Below are 18695 nucleotides of genomic sequence, written 5' to 3' on the forward strand. Positions count from 1 at the left end.
TGAGGTTTCTAACGTGCAAATTGACGGAGCTATCCCAAGGGGTCTGAATGGGGTGCCCGATTTTCAAAAATTCCCCAAAAATTAGGGGATGATGGGATTGCCTTGAAACTTGGCGTCCATGTGGACACATGGATAAGCTATCATGGTGCCGAATTTGAGGTTTCTAACATGCAAATTGACGGAGCTATCGAAAGGGGTGTGAATTAGGGTTATGGGTGGTGCGTTAGAGGTTAGAGCAGCGCCAAAAATCGGGGATGATGGGACTGCCTTAAGTCTGGGCGTCCATGTGGACACATGGATAAGCTGTCATGGTGGTGAGTTTGAGGTTTCTAACGTGCAAATTGACAGAGCTATCCCAAGGGGTCTGAATGGGGTGCCCGATTTTCAAAAATTCCCCAAAAATCAGGGGATGATGGGATTGCCTTGAAACTTGGCGTCCATGTGTATACGTCCATGAGGTGTCATGGTGCCAAACATGAGGTTTCTAACTTGAACAGAAAAAAAGTTGTTTACTTTTTTAGCTTTCAATGCAACCCTATGGGGGGGGAAAACGGAGCTCCGATCCGGATCCGGAGCTCTGAGTGGAGCGGAGCGGAAATGGGCAGAGCGGGGGCGGGGTGAAGCGGCCCGCTCCGAAAATGGCGGATCTGCAAGTGAAGCGGAGCGGGGGGTCCGTGCACACCCCTAGTAAACTGCCTTGGAACATGGCGGTTTCATCTAAGTACAAGCCATTGATAAACCTTTGTTCTCACTTCTTAAGTATTACCTTTCTTTAGGCCTGCTCTTGCATCTGGTGCCTCTGAGAAATTTCTGGCGTGTGGTGTGGTCGAGAAAGACTCCTGCTTGAGAGATGGAAGAGAAGAAGAAGAAGAAGAGTCCCAAGGCCCACCTGGCTCAGCCAGTGCCTGCAAGTGCTTTGCGCAAGCTGCCGGTGCCTGCTAGCAAGAGCACCTCTTTCTCCCTGGGGTTGCCACACCTCCCTTCTCCAAAGCAAAGAGCCAAGTTTAAGAGGTCAGTTCAAGGCTGGGGCAGACTCCTGCCACTTCCATTGTAGGGGACTTAAACCTAGAGCCAGTTAGGCAGGGCTACCACTGGGCCAGTTTCATCTATGTAGTCACCTGCCATTCTAGTCTGGATGGCGTAGATTAAATGGGGCCGGGAGGCGATATGTGGACAATCCCATATTGCAATGCCCCCCCCCCCTCAAGTTTACTGGGCTTTTCTGGGATCCTGCAGCCTTTTGTCTGCCAAGAGAGGCACATTCCTCTGGAGACAGTTCTATAATTCTCCACCACAGTGGGAGAACAGGGTGGGGCTGAGCTGAAAAAATTGAGCTTGAGAAGCTTTGGCTCAAAATGTGTGTGTGTATGAAATTATAAATTTTGTTTATAATTTTGTTTATGATGTAGGGTCTGACTAGGAAGCGACCACCACAGCCCCCCCCCCCCGGGATTGATGTTATAGTAGAGAGTCATTTTAAGGGTGCTTTTAGGGGGAAGCCAGATACCAAGAGGACGGGCACACTGACATGGAAAAGAAAAGGAGCAGGCCCTGTTGCTACCCAGTAAAGCCTCCCAACTTGCAAATACCCCCCAGAAAAAGTACCACCCAAATGGCCCCTAATCACTGACTGTGAATCGTTGATTGGGTTGGGGATGCTCAGCCCTGCAACGCAACACCACGAGGAGGAGTCTAGCTGGCCTCTTCGTGTGGGTTCTTGCAGATCTCCACCCACATTCCCATCTGGCCATTCAGTGGTGCAAGCAAGCGACGTGCAGTGGAAGCTGGTGGCTCTGATGTCAGTGGAGCAGTGATCACACTCCGGGTTTTAGTCAGAACTCTAAAGGAGCCATCCAAGGTGCTTTGCAGAGTTCTCAGTGCTTCACACCTTGGATGGTCCCTTTAGTTCTGACTGAAACCCGAAGCGAATACACCATCCCACTGACTTCAGAGCCACCAGCCTCCACTGGGCTTATGCCCGGCTAGGTCCAGCTGGCAGAATTCCCTGATCCTTGGAAAGGAAAAAGGAAGTGATACAGGAGACCGTCTTAGGAGGCCCTTGTCTCTCTCTGTGCGTGCGTGCTCTGAGCTCCCGTCTTTATGGAGACGCTTTGGCACCGGGAGGCGCCTTGCAACCGCACTTGCCTTCGTTCCTGGCATCTGCATAGGAAGGAAGGCAAGTGCGATTTTTCCTGCCTGTTGCCACTTGAAAAGTTTAAAAAAGAAAGAAATGGGGGTGGGAGAGGAAAGGAACATGGCCATTCCCCCCCCTTTTTTAAATTTATTGAGCCCTATCTGCGGAGTTCCGCAGATTCATATGGGGGGAAAACATCTCCTCCATCTGGCTGCCTGTTCCTCTGCATTTGTTTAAATTCAATAAGTTATATATGTGGAGCTCCGCAGATTCATATAATTAAAAATAAAACGGGGGGCGGGGCGGAACGAGGCAGCCAGAGGAGGACACGGGAGGGAGTGAAGACCAAGCAGCATTGGAGGTTGCCCTAACCCTCCCCACCGACCCGCATTTATATTTAATTTTTGTTTCTGCGAAGCTCTGCAGGTATAGATCATAAAATTAAAAATAAAGGGGGGGGGAAAGGAACGGCACTATTCCTCTGCTTTCCCCCCACTGGTTTTATGTTTTTTTACTTTTTTAGAGCCACGGAGCCACCTCCGCTGCCAACAAAGTCGGGGTAAATGCCTGACTTTTTTGGAGCAGAGTTTCCAGAGTTTGCTCCTGGATGACTTCACATTTGCGGCTATGTCATATGTCCGAAGATGTGAAAATCCACATTTATGGCAGTGTAAACAAGCATCTAGACATACTTTGAGACAGGCCGGCCAACTTCCTGCCCTGGTCGTCATCTTTTCTTCTTCTTACTGTTGTTCCGGGTTTCTTGTCTAACACAGAGCAAACAAGGAGAAACAACGAGCCCCCCAGCCCAGTGGGAGCGCAGGGGCTGGCGTGAGCACCCCTCTGCAGCACTCCTTCCTGACGGACGTCTCCGATGTGTATGAGATGGAGGGGGGTCTCTTGAACCTGCTGAACGACTTCCATTCAGGGAAGCTGCAGGCATTTGGTAAGATCCTCCGTGGGGTCTGAGGTCCGTCCTCAACACCAGTGTGGGTGTGATGATTGCTGAGAGGGAGCAGCCATCTCACACATACCCATTTCTGGGCAGGGGTTGCCCAGTGGGCTTGAGTCCCCTCTGTGCAGTGCAGCTCACAGGGTAGCTCTGCATCAGCGAGGCTGCTGGCTCCGATGTCAATGGGGTGATGAATCCGCTCCGGGTTTCAGTCAGGACCAGTCAGAGCTCTAAAGGAGTTATACAGGGTGCGAAACAGAGTTCTGACTGAAACTTGGAGTGGATTCACTGCCCCACTGACCTTGGAGTCACCAGCCTCTACTGATTGAGTAGGTTAGCCCTGGGAGGCTGGGAAACAGACTGGCTAAGGATTTGGAGATCATTCTGAGCCAGCTGACTTCAAGCCCAGCTCTGTGTGGACCCCCTGGGTGGCTCTAGGCGGCTGACAGCCAAATGAAATGCTCTGCTAACAGTTTTCCTTATTCTTGTGTAAGTGTGCTTGGTTCTGATTTGGATTGGGACCACATCACTTCAGGAGAGGGGATGTTCATTCTTTGTTAGGGGAGCATTAAAAAAAGGAACGAAGTCTCCATTGGAGGGTTCCTAGTGCGGACCCTCAAAAGGCATTGTGCAGAGATTCCATCTTTCTTTTCCTCAGAGAAAAGACAGAAGGAGCACTGGGAAAACACAGGAGTGTTATGGGTGGTAGATTTTGCCATTTGAACCCTTGTAAAATTCCATTGATGAGGCACTGCAATTGGAGAATAAAAGCACCCTGTGTCTCTCTCAGCCTCCGTTCTGTATCAGTAATGCAGCTCCGACATTAACAATTAAGCTGATTCATCACAACACAGATTGACACAGATTGTCTGTCTCTTCTGCCAAGACTCTTGTTCATGCATTGGTTATTTCTCGGTTGGACTCCTGCAACCTTCTTCTCACTGGCCTTCCTTCTTCTCACATCAGTCCGTTGGTTTCTGTTCACCACTCTGCTGCTAAGATCATCTTCTTGGCTCGCCGCTCTGACCATGTAACTCCACTTCTGAAATCTCTTCATTGGCTTCCAATTCACTTCAGAATCCAATATAAACTTCTCCTGTTGACCTACAAAGCTTTTCACTGTCTAGCTCCTTCCTATCTCTCCTCTCTCCTCTCACACTATTGCCCCGCTCATGCTCTTCGCTCCTCTGATGTCATGTTTCTCGCCTGCCCAAGGGTCTCTACTTCCCTTGCTCGGCTTCGTCCATTTTCTTCTGCTGCCCCTTATGCCTGGAACGCTCTTCCAGAACATTTGAGAACTACAAGTTCAACCACAGCTTTTAAAGCTCAGCTAAAAACTTTTCTTTTTCCTAAAGCTTTTAAAACTTGATTTTGTTCTGACTTTATACTGTTAGTTTTACCCTACCCTGTGCCTGTTTACCCTACCCTGTGCCTGTTGGCATTCTCTTCCCCTCCTTATTGTTTTATTATGATTTTATTAGAATATAAGCCTATGCGGCAGGGTCTTGCTATTTACTGTTTTACTCTGTACAGCACCATGTACATTGATGGTGCTATATAAATAAATAATAATAATAATAATAATTATGGAACTCTCTATATCACTAGCTGAGATGGCTTTAAAGGAGGGATTTATATGCACGGAGGATAGGAGTATTAATGGACATTAGCCATGACAGTGAAGTAGAACCTCAATGCTTAGTGGTAGTGTACCTCAATAACAGATGCTGAGGGACATTGTTGAGGGGCTGTTGTTTAATGTCCTGCATGTGGATGTCCCAGAAGCATAGGGATGACTTCTGTTGGAAGCAGCATACTGGGGATATATAGATCATTGGCCTGACCTGGCAGGGCTGCTCTTAGGTCCTTAAGGGAGGCAGCATAATGTAACCCACCTTGAGCCCTTGGGAAGGCAGGAAAGGGCCTTAAATGAGTATCAAATACTAACTCAGAGCCTGCCAGTAATGTGGGATTGCTGGGAGAGGGGCCGTGGGGGCTTCCTCCTCTGGCCTTGCCTCCCCCCCCCCAGGGCTTCCTCTTTTCCCTGCCCACTGGTGAGTCCTGAGAAAGGCGGCCTTTCCATAGCAGTGAAAGGGGAAAGCATTTGTTTTCTCCATGCATGGACAGCCACGGCGTAATCACAGGAAAAAGGACTCCAAGCACTTCAGATCCAGGCCAAAACATCTGGAGGGCCACAAGTTGTCCACCCTTGAATAGTAGTACTAAACCATGCCTTGGTGTTGCATCTGAACTGGCCCTCTGTGCAAGGGAAATGGGATTTGTTCTAACCTCTCCTTGAGGCTCTGTGGATAACATCCGTGTTTCCCAACCCTGGCTAATGCAGGGAAAGAATGTTCTTTCGAGCAACTGGAACACGTCCGGGAGATGCAGGAGAAGCTGGCCCGCCTGCACTTCAGCCTGGACGTCTATGTGGAGGAACTCGCTGAGGACCAGAAGAAAACCGTGGCTGACAAGAACCTGGATCAGCTCCTGACGAATGTGAGTGTTGCGAGGAGCTGTGCCTTCCCTTGCCTGCCAAGAGATCCCCTCCCTCTCTCCCACCTCCTTGTTCAGCCTGGAATTAAAACTAAGTCACAAACGTTATCCATGTCTACTGTTTCGGAAAACCGGTATGGCTGGTTGAGGTAACATTTTTGAAATGGAGACTGCTGTTCCCCTGAGTAGCTGAGATGTTTGTGAGCATCCATGACATCCTAACAACTCTGCTTTTGTGTAGCGCAGGGGGATCAGATCTTCTTTTTCATCTTGAAACTGTCCAAGGAAGCTGTCTAAAGAAGACGACAAGTCTGTGATGGTCCATCCCGTTTCTCTAAGGGTGCAATCCTATGCATCCTTTAGGCAGGAAAAAGTTGTACAGTTCCCAGTATTCCCCAGCCAGCAGAGCATAGGACTTTTTTTCTATCTAAACATGCATAGGATTGCACCCTAAGTGTTGGCAACTAGGAGCCAGCGGTGTTGAGCATGGTTTTTCCCCAAGTAGAGCAAATAGCAGCTGTGGGGGAGTTCTTTTGACCTGGAAAACAGACGGAGGGGCGGTCTTAGAAACCAGAGCTGTGCACCGCCTTGGGCCAAATCCCTGAAACTGAGGCAAGGCTGGCTGATTCGACCTACCTTGCCTCAGTTCAGAGTTGGTTCCGGGTCAATCTGAGGTGCGCGAAGCCGATTGATACCGAAGCTTTGGGGTGCCTTGGGCCACTTTGGAGCAGCATTTAACCCTTCCTCCCGCTGTCCTGGGAAAGCCGGTGCAAGGGCAGCCATGAGCCCATTGGACCAACCTCCCTGTCCCCACTCTCCCTGCTGCCATCACTGCCCGCCACAAACTATGGTGGCCATAGAGCTGCTAAACAGAGCCTCCATGATATCTTGAAATCACAGCCTGGTTCTCAGGAGTGCTGCATTTCTTGATTGCGGTGGGTGATGCGGTGGTGATGGTGGCAGGAGCGATAGCGGCGGCAATGCAGCAGGTGAGCAGGGAGATGAATCCAATAGACGCATGGCTGGCCTTGATACCGGCTTTCCTGGGTGCTGGCTGCACAGCTGGTACCCAAGGTCTTGCAAGGCCGAGTTGCCTTGAGGGGGGAGGGAATCTCGCCTTGGCTTCAGCACCGAGGTGAGGTGGGCAACCCCCGAAGCACCCCAAGTTGAATTGGGGCTATTTCGGGGGCTCCAGAACAGCACCCGAGGTGAATCAGGGGCACTGTGCACAGCCCTATTAGAAACCCTCTCCTGGCATTTATAGTCCTGGTCCATATTGCTGTCCTCTCCTGACCAAAATGTAAAGAGATAGAAGATGCCATCACAGAGCTCTGTCACCTTGCCTAGTTTGGCCCAATAGCAGCTCTGTATTTGGGGCGAATGGGACGGCGACCCTTTGCCTCTCCCCCAGCCACTTGTGGTAGAGAAAACCCTCCACACCTAGGTGCCTCCGCTCCAATGTACAGCATGCAGCTCTCCTGCCCTCCAGTGATCTCAGTAGAATATGAGCCCCCGATAAGCTGCACCAGCCACCACTGGTCTGGTCTTTATGCATTCCAGCTGAAGAATGTGGGGGGGGGGGTTGCCCATGGAACCTGCAATTCTCCCAGCACTAAATCCCTGACAAGAAACTGAGCATTTTTTCCCTTGAGTCTCAACTGCTGCTCTGCAGATGCACCCATCATAATCCTCAGTATCTGAAATGCTTGTTCCTCCATCCTTGATGGCAGCTACTCGTGTTTGCTCATGGTTTTTTCTCTTTGCTTTTGCAGCTGGAAGAACTCAGCAACTCCATGTATCCTCTTTCTGGCGCCCAATGTGTAATTCCCCAGGCAGGTTGGGGATAGCAGGGGAGGAAGAAGGCAGCAGAGAGGGTGGGGTGGTGGACGAAGTTCTCTTCTAGAGAAGAAGGGGTCTGTCTCCTGGGTAAAGGTTGGGTGGGCTGTGGTCTAGCTATGTAAAACAATCAGACTACAACTCCCATAATCCCCAACCAGTTCATACTATAAGAACATAAGAAATGCCATGCTGGATCAGAGTGAGGGTCCATCTAGTCCAGCACTCTGTTCACACAGTGGCCAACCAGCTGTCAACTAAGGACCAACAAAGCAGAACATGGTGTAACAGCACCCTCCAGCCCATGTTTCCCTGCAGCTGGTGCACACAGGCACACTGCTTCTGCTACTGGAGGTAGCCCATAGCCATCAGGACTAGTAGCCATTGATAGCCTGCAGGAATTTATCCAACCCCCTTTTCAAGCCATCCAAATCGGTGGCCATCACTACATCTTGTAGTGAGTTCCATAATTTAACTATGTGTTCTGTGTAGAAGTCCTTGCTTTTATTGGTGTGTCGTACCATAGATTTGTACAAAGGCAATATGATACTGGCAGTTCTTCTTCTTGGTCTCTGTGCCTGTGCGGAGCTTGGACTTGGGAAACTTCCACAGCTAGAGGTGTTTTAAGGTGAAAACCACTCCCCCACTGTCACGTGTACTTATTCCAATGGTTCCCGCCTTCCCCTCAATCTCTCTTAGACCGCCATTGTGGTAGCATCGTGAGGGAAGCTTCTGGCTGGTATTAAATTAATATTTTCTTCTCTTGAGGCAGTTATTCTTATCTTCTTCCTTTTGATTTGTAGTTTTTCTTATATATTACTTTTGCATTTTTTGTTGATACGCAATCTTTCGATCACCTGTTAGGGCATATGGTCCTCAGGGCACTGTTTACAAAATGCAAGCGGTGCGGTAGTAAGCTACCACCATCTGATGAACATAGCTTATGTTTGTTATGTCTTGGTGAGGGGCACTTAATTGAGTTGTGTTCCCATTGCCAGGATTTTTCAAAGCAAACAAGATGACACCATTCTGACCGGCTTAAAGCTATATTGTGGCAAAAGGCACTGGAGGCAGTTGGTGGCCAAGATTCTCCAATGGCTACTACTTTGGTGCTATCCCAGGCTGTGCTCACCACCCCGGCGATGGGATCTAATGCAGATAAGTTGCCTTGGCGCTCTGTAGAACCCCCAGAAGTACTGTTCATGCCTGGGTGCTCAATAACTGTTTCTGTGACTAAAAAGCTGACAAAAAGGGCGAAGACATCAAAGTCTACTTTGTTGTCAAAAACCAATCCCAAAAAGAAAAAGCGAAAACTTTTTTAAAAGACCAACAGATGTTTCTAAGGGGGGATCTCCTTCAGAAGACGGCCCAAGAAATCAATGGCACCCTCGTCCTGAGGAAATGCAGATACCAGGCTCAGCATCTGTAGCTCGACAACATTCTGGTCAGGCTTTGGTCGATATGGAGCTTTTTCAAGTTACGTTTATATCGGAGAGGGAGATTAGGGAGATCTCCCCAGCCCAGCAGAGACTGTGCATGTCTCCGTGGCAAGGACACCCTCGAGACTGGTGCAGGGGATCTCCAGAGTCTATGTTTTCTACATCGAGAGGATATGCAGACTGCCGCCAAAAGGAACACTCTCGTTCCCCTCAGAGATGGGAGAGATGTTCAGACTGGGGAAGACCGTTTTCCCCATATCACAATGGTGACTGGGACAGATCATATTATCCAAGGGGAGATTTATACCTATCCTAGGTGATAGCAGCAGGGAGGGATTTCATCTTGCCTAAGAATGTAATGTGCCAAGGGTTAAAGATGGCTTCTCTGCCAAAGGGTGGCTGCAGGTGGCTACATGCCAGATTTGCATTCTTTAATGGTGGACATCATGTGCTAGCAGACAAAGGTGAAAACTTTCAAACCAATGGAGCATCGAATGTAACCTATGACTCATTGAGATTGTGCACCTTAACTTGCTAATTGAATGTAACTTAACTTGCTAGCCCCGCCCAGACCAATCAAGGGGTTAGAAAGAAAGAAACACCCCCTGTGTAATCAGAGCACATATAGACTGCAAGATTCTCTTGTTCTGAGTGCCACAGTATAAGATTTATACCCATCCTAGGTATTATGATCGTGATCATGTCCCATCAGCAACTGTATCAGTTTGTGGGACCGCAACCTGCTGAGCCAAGATCATGAGCACATCCTACACACCGAGAATTATCGGCATGGGGTGGAATAACAATGCCACCCTCGGTGTTGAGGGGTGTACAGGAGGGAGATAGTTTATTGTTAAGGCAACCTAAAGTAGGTTTTAGCCAAAAATCACAGTTAACCTCATAGAGAACCAGCATTACAATATAAAGCGAGGCAGAAGAGATATACAAGTACAGAGTAGTTTATATAAATACACAGCTATGAACCCCCTTTCTTTAAATGGGGCCTTTTTGGTGGTGGCCCCCCAATTGTGGAATGATCTCCCCGATGAGGCTCGCCTGGTGCCAACGTTATCTTTTCGGTGCCAGGTCAAGACCTTTCTCTTCTCCCAGGCATTTAACAGCATTTAACAACATATGCTAAGTTTGTTTGTTTGTTTTTTAATGGACTCCAGAACCGTTGTTTAAATGGATACTGTTTTTATATTTTTGATGGTTTTAAATTTTGTATACTTTTAATGTTCACTGTTTTTAACTTTTGTATACCACCCAGAGAGCTTCGGCTATGGGGTAGTATATAAATTTAATAAATTTAATAAATAAATGGCATCACTGTCCTCTAAGACTTCCCTAATCCATGATGCTTTCGCTGCGAACCTAGCCAGGTTTAGCATGATCTGTTTGGCAGTATTTGAGAGTAAATATTTTATTTTATCCATATTGGTGAGGTTAGCACACGGAGCTAAAAATCTCATTAGGGATTTTATATAGTTTACAGTAAAGGACATAATGTATAGTCTCCTTCACTGCCACCAGAAATACATGGGCATTGTTCTCTGGGGATGTTCTTATAACTCCCCTCTCTAAATTTAGTTTTCATTGTCTGGAAACGCAGGTCTACAAGTGCTTTGCAGAGGAAGGGCGAAGCGATTTCTGACAGGTATTTCTCTTCCTCGTGTGTGGATCTTAGGGATGGAAAGCTAGAGGCACTTCTGGAGGCTTCAGTTGCTTGCAGGTCCAGCTAAGCAAAGTATTGTTGGAGCCGTTCTTCAATGGATCCGCGATTATGCTGTAGATTGTCTACCATTATCACTCTGGGGTCAAACCCAAGTTCATTAGGCTTGTTTCGCAGCACACAGCCAGTTATTTCTAGGGGAGGAGTTTCTCTGTTCGTTTACGCAGAGAGTCATTCATCTATTAATCGTGTGTTTCATTTTTACATAGTAGAAGAACATTGTCCTGCAGATAAAATACATTATTGGCATTACTGCAAGTTCTGCTCTTATGTAGCTAGTGGTTGTTCTTGGTAGAAGACCCAGCAATATCCTTAAGAACTTATTTTGTACTATCTCAAGTGAGCGCGGGTTTGAACAACCCCATATCTCAGCTCCATACAATATCTGTGGGATAACCTTTGCAAAGAAGACTCTAATAGCTGGGATGACTAACTGACCTCCCCTAACCTTGGCGAATCTCAGCACTGTTTGCATTGATTTTTGAGCTTTCAATTTCGTAGCTGACAAGTGGCCAGATCAAGAGCCATTTTGCATAAAGCAAATTCCCAGATAATTAAATTGATTGGTTTGCTCCAAATGATGGCCATTCAGTGTCGATTTATGTTTAGGGGGGTGGATACCAAAAACCATAACTTTAGTTTTAGAATAATTAACACACAGTTGTTCCTTAGTACAAACCTCCCCAAAGGTTTTCAATAGTCTTCTCATACCTATAAGGTCCTGGGATAATAAAACCATGTCATCTGCATTATGTTCAGTTTCCTGGAACCCACAGATACAGGGAAGTTGGAGTCGCTTGACAGCTGCCCAATTATGTCATTAACATATATATTAAACAGTATTGGAGCTAACAAGCATCACTGTCTAATACCTATAGAAATTTTAACTTTCTTCGAGAGTTGGCCCCCCTTTCCAACTCTGACTTGGATTGTTGTGTTGGAGTATAAGTTCTTAATCAGGACCAGAAGTTGACTGTCCATCCCTAAATGCCATAATTTGTGCCAGTCTTTCCCTATCAATTCTATCAAAAGCTGAGGTTAAATCTACGAAAGTGGCAGATAAATACTTCTTCAGGGGGCAGGTATATTTCTCTCTTAAGTGATTTAAGATAAAACACTGATCAATGGTTGATTTACCTGGGCAGAATCCAGCTTGTTCTTCACCAATGATATTATCATTGGAGGGCAACCAGGATGATCAGGGGTCTGGAAACAAAGCCCTATGAAGAGAGACTGAAAGAACTGGGCATGTTTAGCCTGGAGAAGAGAAGATTGAGGGGAGACATGATAGCACTCTTCAAATACTTAAAAGGTTGTCACACAGAGGAGGGCCAGGATCTCTTCTCGATCCTCCCAGAGTGCAGGACACGGAATAACGGGCTCAAGTTAAAGGAAGCCAGATTCCGGCTGGACATCAGGAAAAACTTCCTGACTGTTAGAGCAGCACGACAATGGAATCAGTTACCTAGGGAGGTTGTGGGCTTTCCCACACTAGAGGCCTTCAAGAGGCAGCTGGACAAGCATCTGTCAGGGATGCTTTAGGGTGGATTCCTGCATTGAGCAGGGGGTTGGACTCGATGGCCTTGTGGGCCCCTTCCAACTCTGCTATTCTATGATTCTATACTGATCTACCCAGTTCTCAACTTTGGTTAACATAAATCTTGTGTACAATTTAGAGGAAACATCTAGTAAACTGATGTGTTGGTAGTTTGTTGGGGAGGATTTATTTCCCTTCTTATAGATAGGGACGATGATGCTTTGATCCCAGCCACTGGGGAATGTACCATTTTGGTTAATAAAGGTGAAGAGTTTAGCCAATATGGGAGCCCACCAATGATTGTTATCTAGAAAGATCTCTGGGGGGAGCATATCTTCCCAGGTGCTTTCCATTTGGTTAAAGTGGAGATTAAATGTTTAAACTTGCTGATGGTTACAGCCGGCGACTTGTCAGTTTCTGCTATGTTAGTAAGCTGGAATTGTGATATATAGTTCATGTCCTCTGGGTTATACATGCCTCCGGGTTATAAACATGTTCAAAATACATTTCCCATTGCTTAGGCAATGATAGATGAAGCTAGGCAGAGAGTGGTTTCTTTTAGTTTAAATGAATCTCTGTCATTTGTGGCTTGTTCGATAACCGTCCACAGTTGGATGAAATAAGTGGTTTACTTTTGCTTTAATAGCTTCTTATATATACGGCGTTTTACTGTTAAATCATGCAACAGATAATTACGAGCTCCTGCCTGAGCCTGTTTGCTCAGGGTGAAGAGATCGCGTCTTGCTTGTCTGCATTTTTGGTCAAACCAGCCCTGCGGATGCGGCCTTAGCAGTAGTTGAGCATATGGAACCCAGATGATGCATCATGTTGTGAAACAAGGGGGGAAGCTCATGAGAATCTGCACCAAGGAATCTAGTTCTAAGAAGCAGCATTTCTCTACTGAACAGGGCATCGGACATCTTGGTCTGTAGATTTGCATCTCATCTCAGTCTGCGTTTACCTTGCTGAGCATATGATGGTTCCTTAATAAGTCCTTAATAAGTTCCTTAATAAATCTCTTGAAATCCTATCAGTTCCAGGAACACAGGCTGATGGTCACTTACTGGTTGAACTCCAATCGAAAACTTCTTCACATATGGAGCAGTTAAGGAGTTAAACAAGAAGTAATCAATAACGCTCCCCCCCTTTCAAGCAAGCATATGTGAAGGATCCAGTGTTCGATGCAGTAACAACAGAACCATATCGTCCGGAGCCCATACCAATGCTCCCAGCATTATTATCTGTAATTAAACAATCCTGGAAATCTCCTTCCTCAATGCCCCCAACGTCCAAGAGGTTGGAGGGTCTTTATAGGGTTCAGGAGGTTGATGTGGAGTTTTTATTTCAGCACCCGCCCCCAAATTCTGTTGTACTAGAAGCTGCACTAGGGAAGTCGAGGTGCCAGCATTTGTCTCTGGTGGATAAGGAGGGATGTAGGTTGGATCTTCTTGGCTGATGACTTTATTCATCGACATCGCTTGGGTTAAAGGTGGTGAACTACCAAGCTGCTATGTCAGGATATCAGCTTTTATTATGGGAGGAAATCGGAAAATTGTTTGATCACCTACCTGAGGAAAAAAAGACAGTTAGCAAAGATGTTACAGGCAAAAGCGCTTAAGCTGTCAAGACAGCAGATCCATACCAGTCAACACCAGATAGATTGTGACTCAAAAATGCTTGCAGGTTCAATTGCGCTTCGCTGTCATGCCTGGTTGAGATCGGCAGGCCTATCTCAGGAAACACGAATGAGAATTGAGGACTTACCTTTTGAGAGTCAAGATCTGTTTAATACAAAGACTGATGGTTCCTTAGATTCATTACAGAAAGCAAGGAACAGGGCTCGTCAAATGGGTTTTTCTCAGCAGTAGCAGCAGCAGTATCAACCTAGGCAACGTCGCTGGTACCATAACCAGCATTCTTATCAGTCGCATCAAGCATCAACAGCACCTATGAAGCAACAGCAGCCACATCGTCAACATTATCAACCAAATAAGTTTCGTGGTGCACAAAGGAAGGAGGATGGGGTTTTTGGTGAAAGACTTCATCATTTTGCTAACGTTTGGCAACAGATTACGTTGGATTTGTGAGTCCTGTTGATCATTTGGAAAGGATACAGAATCGAGTTTGATACCCCCCCTCCCGTTGGTACTGTGAAGTTAACTGCCCCCCTCAGTGGTATTACATCAGGAGATAGATATACTTCTCCAGAAAGGGGCAATCAAGCCTGTGGCTCCATCGCAACTTTACAGCAGTTTATTTTCAAGATATTTCATGGCACCGAAGAATGACTTTTTGGACCGTCAAGATCTGAGTGTACATACAACACCAAAGAAATTCAGAATGATCACCCTAGCTGCCATCATGCCACTTCTATCCCAAGGGAACTGGTTCTCATTGATCTATCTAAAGGATGAGTATTTTCATGTGGCCATTGCACATTACCTTCAGTTTGTCATGGGCGAGAAAGCATTCAGGTTCTGCTTTTTGAACTTGCGACAGCACCGAGGGTTTTCACCAAATGTATGGCTGTGGTGTGTGTTCATCTACGTCAGCAGGGGATGGAAATCTACCCGTAAATAGAGTTTGGGATCAGAAGGTCAGTGAATTTGACGTGTTCCCTTCTAGAGAAGTTGGGGCTATACTTCAACAAAAGCAAGTCCAAACTGTTCCCACAACAAGAGATATTATTTATCTGAGCACAGCTCGATTCCAAGATAAGCACGTGCATTCTTACCAGAAGATTGGGGTCGAACGCTCATGAAAATCGCAGAGGATCTTTCAAGGAAAGTGTTCAGCATTTCTAATCCAACGCCTATAAGGCCTTATGGCAGCAGCAACAACAATGGTGGATCAGTCCCTCCTAAAAGTGAGACTGCTACAATTTTGGTTCATTCGCAACTTCAGTGTGGCTCTCGACCCATGAAGAACCAGATTGTGCCTGCCTCGGGATGTCAGGAACTCTCTCCTCTGATGGATGGATTGCTCAAGTCTCTCCAAGGGAATGCCATTCATGCAGTCTCTCCCCTCGGCAACAGTAACTACAGATGCTTCTCTCTGGAGATTGGGAGCCCATTGCAGAGAGTTAGTTGTGTGTGGGTCGAGTTGCATTCTTCTCACCCCAAGGTGGCCCAGACAGACATGGTTTGCCGCACTTCTGAGATTGTCTCGGGGCAGGTATCAAAAGCTCCCATTGATTCCGAACTTGCTAACTCAACAAGAAGGGAGGGTTTGTCATCCAGAGTTGTAAATGTTGAGAATGATGGCGTGGAAAACAGGACAGTAAATGTGTCATGTTTACCGTCACCAATAAGGAGAGACTTGGAAGCGGCTAGGAAGCCTTCTACTCAAATTTCTTATGAAAGGAAGTGGAACATGTTTGTTCAGTTTGCAAAGAATAATGGGTTCGAACCCCACAAATCCACGCTACCATAACTCTTGTTATTTCTTAATGCTCTTTGTAATCAGGGACTAAAGGTTTCTTCAATAAGATTGTATTTGGCTGCAATTTCTTCTGTTTTGCCAATGTTTGAAGGTTTTTCTATATTTTCTCACCCATTAGTTAAGAAGTTTTTAAGGGGTTTAAAGAATATGGTACCGTTGGTACACCCCATTATACCGACATAGAGTTTATTCGTGGTACTTAAGGCTCTGTCAAGGAAGCATTTTGAGCCACTGGAGACAGTGAGTTTCTACTTGTTATCTTGGAAGGTGGCATTTTTAGTTGCCATAACTTCGGCAAGGAGAGCAAGTGAACTGTGCACACTTAGAGAGGGTAGTCCTTATCTTTCATTCCATAGGGATAAAGTTATTTTACGACCAGATTTGACTTTTTTACCAGAGGTAAATGTCTTGCTGGCATTCTTCCCATTGCCGTTGACACCGTTAGAAACTACCCTTCATGCTCTCGAACTGAGTCTATGAGAAAATCCCCTAAGACTGTTCATGTCCTATGGGGGGAGAACCAAGGGGACCCCCCTGTCTCCACAGAGATTTTCAGCATGGGTGGTGAAAACTATTCAGCTGGCATACCAGAACAGGATCTACACTACTGCTTATAATGGTTTATAATGGTTATGACAACTGTTCAGGCCAGGACACATTACTTATACTGTTTTCATGGCGTTTTTAAAGTGTTATATCCTGCTTGGTGTAGATTGGGCCCAGATTACAGGTTTGCAACTGTCAGGGCCAGCAAGGGGACATTCTATCAGGGCGATATCGACTTCGGTCGCTTTTGAGAAGGGGGCAACACTCCCAGATCTCTGTAGAGCTGTGACTTGAGCACCGCATCAATGTTTATTCAGCATTATTTATTTATTTATTTATTTATTTCATTTCATTTCATTTCTATACCGCCCAATAGCCGAAGCTCTCTGGGCGGTTCACAAAAATTAAAACCATAGTAAGACAACCAACAGGTTAAAAGCACAAATACAAAATACAATATAAAAAGCACAACCAGAATAAAAACCACGCAGCAAAATTGATGTAAAATTAAAATACAGAGTTAAAACAGTAAAATTTAAATTTAAGTTAAAATTAAGTGTTAAAATACTGAGAAAATAAAAAGGTCTTCAACTGGCGACGAAAGGAGTACAGTGTAGGCGCCAGGCAGACCTCTCTGGGGAGCTCATTCGACAACCGGGGTGCCACAGCGGAGAAAGCCCTCCTCCTAGTAGCCACCTGCCTCACTTCCTTTGGCAGGGGCTCACGGAGAAGGGCCCCTGTAGATGACCTTAAGGTCCAGGTAGGTACATATGGGAGGAGGCATTCCTTCAAATAACCTGGCCCCAAACCGTTTAGGGCTTTAAATGTCAATACCAGCACTTTGAATCGGGCCCGGACCTGGACTGGCAGCTAATGAAGTTGTAAAAGGACTGGCGTAATATGATCTCGCCGGCCAGTTATCAGCTAGATGTTCGTTCTAGAGCTGATACAGCATTTGGGCAATCTGTCCTCTCATCGATATTGGCATGAAACACCTGCCCGCCTCCAGTAAGCAAACTTGCTAGTCGCCCTGGCTTGTCGCACAGAGACCATGAAGAAGAAAGACAGGTTGCTTACCTGTAACCGTAGTTCTTTGAGTGGTCATCTGTACATTCACACACACACACACCACACCGTCCCCTCTTCGGTGTCATGTAATTTCAGTGATGCTGATGATGGGACTCTTTGGTCCAGGGACTATTTGGTGGTCTCAGAGGACTGTGGGGAAGGTGGGAACCATTGGAATAGGTACATGTGATGGTGGGGGAGGGGTTCCCGCCTTAAAACTCCTCTAGCTGTGGAAGTTTCCCGAGTCCGAGCAGGCACAGAGCCCAGGTGTGTGAATGCACAGATGACCACTTGAAGAACTATGGTAACAGGTAAACAACCTGTCTTTTTATTCCTTTTCTTATAATGCCTAATATGGAGTTTGCCTTCTTTACAGCTGCTGCAAACTGGGTTGATATTTTCATTGAGCTGTCCACCACAGCCCCAAGATCTCTTTCTTGTTTGGTCACTGCCAAACTCAAGTATAACCTGAAATTGGTTTTTTTTGCCACAATGTGCATCACCTTACAACACCTCACTATACATCATTCAGGGACAGGAGCAGGTGCCAGTGGAGGCTGGTGGCTAAAATATCATGGGTGTGTGTGCGAATCCAGTCCAGGTTTCAGTCAGAACCAGTCAGGACTCTAAAGGAGCTACCCAGGGTTTGAAGCATGTACCCCATCATGGTGAGCTCTACGTGAAGCACCTTGGAGAGCTCCTTGAGAGCTCTTGCTGGTTCAGATTGAAACCTGGAGTGGATTCACCGCCCCACTGACTTCGGAGCCACCAGCCTAGGTGCGCTACTCTTGCTCCCGCCTTCTTAAGTACCAGAGTAAAAATTTCAAATGTTTGGGCTAACTGAAGTCGCTCTTCTGGGTGGGCGTGGCCTGGAGAAGGGGGATGCATCTTGGCTTAATTTCCCCTTAATATGACACCCCTCAGCCAAAAGCTCCACTTGGCAGAAAACCCTGACTTGGAAGACGCGTCCACGGTCTAGAGGAGGGAGCGAGAGGAGGCTGCCCGATTCGTGTCTTGGCCTTTTTCACTGGGAAGCCTCAAACAAAGGGAGCTGTTTGGGCTGACCAAAGAAGATCCTTGTATAGAAGCAGCTTTCGAACTGTCCAGGAGGGAGACGGGGCTGTACAAAGTTAGATGCAACGACCTGATGTAGGAAGGCAGGAATGTGAGAACAAGACCTGGGTTCAGTCCGTTAGCAGGGAGGGGAACTTGTGGGAAAGGAGCCCAGCTCCTGGGGAGCTAACCAGGAAAGAGGTGAAGACAGCGAGCACAGCGTGGAAGTGAGCCATGGGGGCGTGGGTGGGGTGGGGTGCGTAGAGCCCCCCCCGGGTCCTGGGTAAACCGAGAGCTGGGGGCTGCAGCGCTCTGTGTGGCGTTGCAAGGGATGCTGGGATGTCCTTCTAGACCCACGCCGACCTGCTGCCTCCAGGTGGCAAAATGTCTGAGGACAGACATGACTTTGAAACAGGGTTGACCGCTTCACATGCCCCTCCTTCACAGCACGGACCAGCATG

The 18695-nt window shown here is 46.8% G+C and overlaps 1 protein-coding gene across 1 annotated transcript; it reads left to right on the forward strand.

Moving 5' to 3' along the window:
• Positions 1-776: 776 nt before the first annotated feature.
• CCDC28B (coiled-coil domain containing 28B) lies at positions 777-18443 on the forward strand. The gene is made up of 5 exons (XM_063139883.1): positions 777-1011; positions 2911-3080; positions 5431-5585; positions 7355-7377; positions 18106-18443. Exons 1-5 carry the CDS (start codon positions 851-853, stop codon positions 18158-18160), a joined length of 564 nt encoding a protein of 187 aa, XP_062995953.1. The 5' UTR covers positions 777-850; the 3' UTR covers positions 18161-18443.
• Positions 18444-18695: the final 252 nt, after the last annotated feature.

The sequence above is a fragment of the Elgaria multicarinata genome, chromosome 13, assembly GCF_023053635.1.
Source record: "Elgaria multicarinata webbii isolate HBS135686 ecotype San Diego chromosome 13, rElgMul1.1.pri, whole genome shotgun sequence".
Classification (NCBI taxonomy): Eukaryota; Metazoa; Chordata; class Lepidosauria; order Squamata; family Anguidae; genus Elgaria; species Elgaria multicarinata.